The sequence below is a fragment of the Sesamum indicum genome, linkage group LG12 (genome assembly GCF_000512975.1).
Source record: "Sesamum indicum cultivar Zhongzhi No. 13 linkage group LG12, S_indicum_v1.0, whole genome shotgun sequence".
Lineage (NCBI taxonomy): Eukaryota > Viridiplantae > Streptophyta > Magnoliopsida > Lamiales > Pedaliaceae > Sesamum > Sesamum indicum.
In genome coordinates, this window is record NC_026156.1 from 6,298,713 (window position 1) to 6,304,712 (window position 6,000).

Sequence of the window (6,000 nt, forward strand, 5' to 3'; positions counted from 1 at the left end):
AGACATGAGAGAAGGGAAATGAGTGTTTATTAATGTGTGAATGATAAGTGAAAAGGTAATCAAAATGGACAGTTTGCATTCCCTTGTTTATATATATATATAGTCACATCATAATAGTAATAATAATAAAGTAAATTACAACGGTCATAAATTTTTTTATAATTATAAATATTGTGATGTTATTTTAAAAATTATAAAATATCTTCTTGAAAAATTATAAATATTCTAACAAATACTTTCTATAACGGAATGTATTTATTAGGATATTTATAATTTTAAAAAAGTATTTATAATTTTTATAATAATAAGAAAGTATTTATGATTTTTATAATAATAAGAAAGTATTTATAATAAATGAAAATTAGTAGAGTTGAGTTGGGTAATAGCTAATGATCAATCACTAATCACACTAATTGTGTTTGTATTTTTCAATTCGCTGTTGACCACTACATTTTTATTGGGTATGAAAACGTTCTTTGTTTGTTTTGTTCTGTTTTTTTTTTTTTTCCAAAAAGAAAAAAAGAGAAACCATTAACTCATAATACAACTAATAATCAATCCTTGCGGTTTTAATCAATAATAAAAGAAGGGAGAGGCGTGTTTTACTGGCTCTAATTCAACGCTTCACCACCAAATACCAATTCCAGTTTATTTACTTATAATTACATCTCCCAAGTCCAACCCCAACTCCTGCTATGCTATCCACCACCTTTCAGCTTTCCTTCTTCCTTTTTCTTCACTCCCAATTTTCCATTCATTCTGGACAACCAACGACGTTGTTGAGACTGAGGTTGCTCATTTTGATTTTGATTGTGATTGTGCTTTCAATTCTCTCATTTCTCCCGCTCAAATGACTGCCTCTCATCATTAATCCCTTTTCACCCCATTCCCATAATCATCTTCCTCCTCCTCCTCCCAATGATGGCCTCTTCCCAAGTTCAAATAGCCACCTCCTCTCCCTTCGCCAACCACCATGATCCATGTTTCCAGAACAATCTCAACAACTTGGTCTCCTCCTGCATTCCCAATGATAATTCTCGCCACCTTGACTTCGACGATTTATGGGTTCACCAACCTCAATGGCAAACCACCACCACCACCGCCACCACTACTACCACCAGTACCACCCCCCCCATCCCCACCCCCACCAACCACAACTCCAACCACACAACCCCGCCCGCGCCCCCCGCCGCAAAGGCAAATGGACAAGAGCTCGGGATATGTTTCTTTCTGGTGATCACCCGCACCGCTCCACCATTAAGGCCCGTCGTTCCACTTCTCCAACCCAATGCGAGAGTTTTGTGGAGGTTCCCAATTCGGGCGGCGTTTCTTCCCTGGTTCAGAAATGGAGAGGCTTCGAGGCAGAAGCCAAGTGCTGCAGCAGCAGGAACAGCTCAGCCTACATGTATGGCCCGCAGGACAATGATCAGGACGACCCATTTGGTGGTTGGGAATCTGATAGAACAGCATTCAGCGGTCCCCCTTCCTCTCGCAGCCGCGATTCTGACGCCGCAGAAAGCGAGAGGCTGAGGGTCGCCGACATTATTAAAAAGTTGACCGAAGAGCGTTTCAATGAGGTTGGTTCCGACTCCCCTCCTCGTGTTAGAACCTCATTCGAACAATCAGAACAGAGATGTTTTACCCCTCTGCTGAGTTCACCCCGAATCAGGGGCCGCCAGGCATATCATGATCTGCTCATGCAGATGGAGCGCGAGAGGCGTAAAGAACTTGAACGACTCGTGGGCCGCAAAGCCGTCTCCAAATTCTCTCATCGAGGCCGCATTCAGGTAATTTTGTTTGCAATGCTGAAGTCAAGTGAGTCTCTCACTTTCTTCACTAACTCAAATCATGTGCCCTCTAAATGAATAGGCTATGCTTCGGATAAGATTCCTAAGGCGCAGCATCGAAACCAAAGATGCTTGGCATTCAAATACCACATCATCTGAATCACACAAAGCTGTGCAACCTCAACCTGCAGTCGTACATTTCAGGTTTTGTGTTTTTAAAATATGTGGATCTCTTCTTTCACTTTCAAAATTATTGAAATCATTCACCATGTGTTGAAACATGCCAACGATTACTTTCTGCTGCAACAATGGGGTACAACCACCACCCCCCGATTAATCCTTCTACTGCAGTCTTCTTAGATAGCCAGTGTACTATTGTTCAAAAATGATGATATCTTTCCAATTAAGTAATTCCAATTCATGTCGTCCACATCTAGTTACATCAAGAGTAAATAAGCAGCTTAAGTCGTATTTAATTTTACAGGTAGAGCTAGCTCTTTCATGAAGTTGCCCTTTGTCTCAATCTTATCTTTATTATTCAACTTAACAATTTTTGTCCAGACACATTACCTTGACAACTTCTGTGTAATATAAATGTTATTTAATAGGGTACTTAAAGCTGAATTATATTTTGGTGTGTTGGAAGTATGTTTGCTACATGAAACATGCTTATAATGTAGCTTCCGATTTTACTGAATATTTCTAGGGTAAGAGTCGGTGCAAGTGCCCAAAATGGTTCAGTTCACTCTGGCAGCTGCCGCAAAGATACTACTTCTGCAGAGCCAAACTTGCACTCAGCCAATCAACAGGAAAAAGAAAATGAATGCCAAGAGCTCACTAACTCAAAAAGTTGTCACAGAGTGAGGGCGGATCACATCCAAGATTCTGAAGACTCTGTAACCTCTAAAGAACAGAACGCCAGCCATTGTTCTCATGAAGTTAATGAAAATATAGAACAGAATGTTCACATATCACATAGTTATGAAAATATCCATTTTGACGGAAGTCCATTTTCAAAACTTATGCGGCAGGAAACCAACTGGGAGAGCAGCAACCGTAGCTCGGGTGAATCTGCGGAGACAGCTGGAACCTCCCACAACAAAGAAACTAATTCTGGAGACACAACCAAATCCATCCACAATATTGATATCAATATATACAATGAAGTGAAAGAGGGCAGTAATCAGCAAATTGTGAAAACCAACTATGACTTGACATCTGGTTATGATCATCACCAGGGTTTCGTGGAGAAAGGAGAGTCCCCCAGTAATCAGCATTTAGTAGAAACTGATACGTACTGGGTGAGTGACGTTTCTCATCCTGAAGTTGGATGGGAAGAATTGCACTCTGATTACCAGCAGCTTTCAGGAAATAATAGAGACTGGATTGAAGAGGTATCACGCCCTCGTAGTGATTGGGAAGGCCTCAGGCAAGAAAGATATCGCGAGATGCTTGATCCTTTCTTAGACAATGAAGAAATTCGTCTACTCCTCGGAAGGTCTATAATTCTCTTTTACTTTCCACTATTAATCATTTGTGCCTTTAAAAGTCATTATGTTCACACCGCATTCCCCCTTTACAACTCCAATAACTGTCCAACACAGGATCAAGTAAAAAGCATTAATTTGCATCAACGCTTCCACATAAAACTCCAATGCCCGATGTTAAAATGAAAGACAAGTCTGGGGCTATCTGAATTAATAACATCTTGCTTTTCATTAACTCAATTGAAAAGAAATAGCATGTTCCATATATTCAGATTTATAATTTATTAAAGGATTGTGCTATCTGAATATGTACTTACAGCTCTAGTCGTCTGAACAAATTGTGCAGGAGAAGTGTCTCAACCTTTCTTTCCAGTGGTCTAAGAGAGAAAATAGATCAAGTGATTATATCTCGTGCTCAAGGGCAAGAAACTCTAAAGAATAATCAGAGACGAGAAGAGAAACAGTTGCCTGAACGAGAACAAACAGCAACATCAGAGGAAAGAGAAGGGGAAGATGGAGAGGATGAGCAAGATGAAGAAGGGGAAGATTATGGTAATTATTTGAATGAATATGAAGAAGCGGAGAGCTCAGTGGAGCAACGGTGTAACGAGTCTGACGATTACACGGATCATATCAGAACTTCACCACCAGCATCATGGCCCCAGAATCAAGGTCATGAATCTAGCAATCATTCTTATCAGGTTGCGTCTCCTTCTGCACAGCAGTCCTCATCCAACCATTACTCTCAGAACAATGGGCATAACTCTTCATATAGCACCCATCCTGCAATTGTAAGTCAGTTGTACCAACTTATTTGCAGTTGAGTTAGCAGAATTAATACATTAGTTGGAAAAAAATATATAACAATTTCTCAAAAAAACCAAAACAGGAAATGGAACTGATGTGTGATTTGAGGGGCCATATGGAGCAATTGCATCAAGAGATGTCTGAACTGAGAAAAGCAATTAAATGTTGCATGGATATGCAGATGAAATTACAACGTTCCATCAAGAAGGAAGTTGCAGTAGCTCTGAATCATTCAGGTGGATTTGAAATTCAGTGAGCTCGTTCCTTAATTCTTTTTCCATGAGATTGTTAATTGTGATGTTGTGACGATACATATGATTGTCTTTGTGTAAAGCAAATTGAAGTTGAAGCTAGGTTAGATTATACATGCAGATAGAAAGCATGGAAGAAGGAACTCAGAGAAGAAGGCGGCAAGTGGAGGGAGATGTTGTATTTGCTGTAAAGTGCAAGTTGATTGTCTTCTGTACAGGTATGTATGTATATATGGCAAAGGGGAAGGGTTGAAGCAGGTAGCAATGGCATGCATGAGTTAGAGTTATTAAAAAAGGAGTAGTAATTAATTCATTGTATATGTTTTTGTTGTTCAATGGTTTTCAGGTGTGGTCACATGTGCACCTGTTACAAGTGTGCCCATGAGCTGCAGTCGAGCAGCGGAAAATGTCCCATATGTACAGCTCCCATTTTGGATGTTGTCCGAACATATTCTAATCATTCTTGAAATTTGCATGAATGAGTTCTTGCTTTGGAGGACCTTCATATATAATTATTTTTTGACCTTTTTCTTTTTGGGGGTTTTGTCCCATCTGATTCTTAAAGATATATAAGTTGAAGAATCAAGTTTCCTCCTTATCTTGCCTTTCATGTGTTATATATATATTTTTTTTCCGTTTTTCTTTCATAGTTGGAACAAATTCAAAATTTGTAGAGAAGCATTGTAATTCTGTTGTAAGTAAGAAATGGGATGTAAGTTGATTTGGCATAGATAGTTTTGCGTGTTTTATAATTTTTATTTGTTATTACCTGCAGCTCGTATGAGAGACAGAAGGTTATAAAAAATTAAAAGTGAAATCAAAATTTCGGCATTTGACTTTTTCCCTCAAAGTGCACCTGCAACGCCAACCCCAATCAATTACGATATAGTTTGGTTGAGTTGTGTGTAATATATTGGTCACCGATTTCTCTATCACTCTGTGCCTTCATCTATATTATAAACTACAATGTAATTATCTGTGTTATGCACTGATTTAAAATTAATCCACATTATAATTTTTTTAAAAAAAGTCTAATAATATTTTTATTCATGCATAATTAAAGTTAATTGAGTTTATTTACTTAAATAAATATAGTAAAAAAATGTAAATTTCGAATAGTGTACGGAATATAAAATGATTTAGGGGGAAGGGAGGTAGAGGTTTTAGAATGAAATTTCAAGTGCAAGTTAGTAGACAACACGCACACAGACACACGTCATCTACTCAATCATGTGCTTTTGTCTAGAGTTGATGCCATTATCTTGGAAAAAGCACATGCTTTGTCCCGCCCTTTTTATCTAAAATAGTAATAATGATATTATCATATAGAATATGCTTATTAAATTTTGAAAAATAGATAATGTGCATTGCTGCAGAGGTAAACATTAATCTGAGTATATCATTTTTAACGGCACAAAGTCTTGTGACTGAAGCTTACAAATAGCGTGCAACTAAAGCTTTACATCTTCCCCTTTTTTATTTTATTTTAATTAAGCCAACAAGTAAAAGTGTTGAAAGAAGAGAAGAGAAGGGTAACTGTTAACAGTAAGTAGGTTTCATAGTTTCTATTATTATTATTATTTATGTATGGCGGTAGGCGGAAGTATTATTGGTGGTTAATGATTAGTAGGGAATGGAATAATTTATGAAAATTGATATGGGGAAGAG

The 6,000-nt window shown here is 37.9% G+C and overlaps 1 protein-coding gene across 1 annotated transcript; it reads left to right on the forward strand.

Annotated features, from left to right (window-relative positions):
* Positions 1,183-5,062, forward strand: LOC105175961. Its single transcript, XM_011098604.2, has 7 exons — positions 1,183-1,787; positions 1,870-1,991; positions 2,494-3,285; positions 3,621-4,065; positions 4,164-4,317; positions 4,454-4,550; positions 4,679-5,062. Exons 1-7 carry the CDS (start codon positions 1,221-1,223, stop codon positions 4,797-4,799), a joined length of 2,298 nt encoding a protein of 765 aa, XP_011096906.1. The 5' UTR covers positions 1,183-1,220; the 3' UTR covers positions 4,800-5,062.

Bases quoted from the DNA above. Each gene is read 5' to 3' on its own strand.
- LOC105175961 (XM_011098604.2), top strand. From the start codon at position 1,221: ATGTTTCTTTCTGGTGATCACCCGCACCGCTCCACCATTAAGGCCCGT. The intron at 1,788-1,869 runs GTAATTTTGTTT...CTAAATGAATAG, and splicing joins CTCATCGAGGCCGCATTCAG to GCTATGCTTCGGATAAGATT. The intron at 3,286-3,620 runs GTCTATAATTCT...CAAATTGTGCAG, and splicing joins ATTCGTCTACTCCTCGGAAG to GAGAAGTGTCTCAACCTTTC.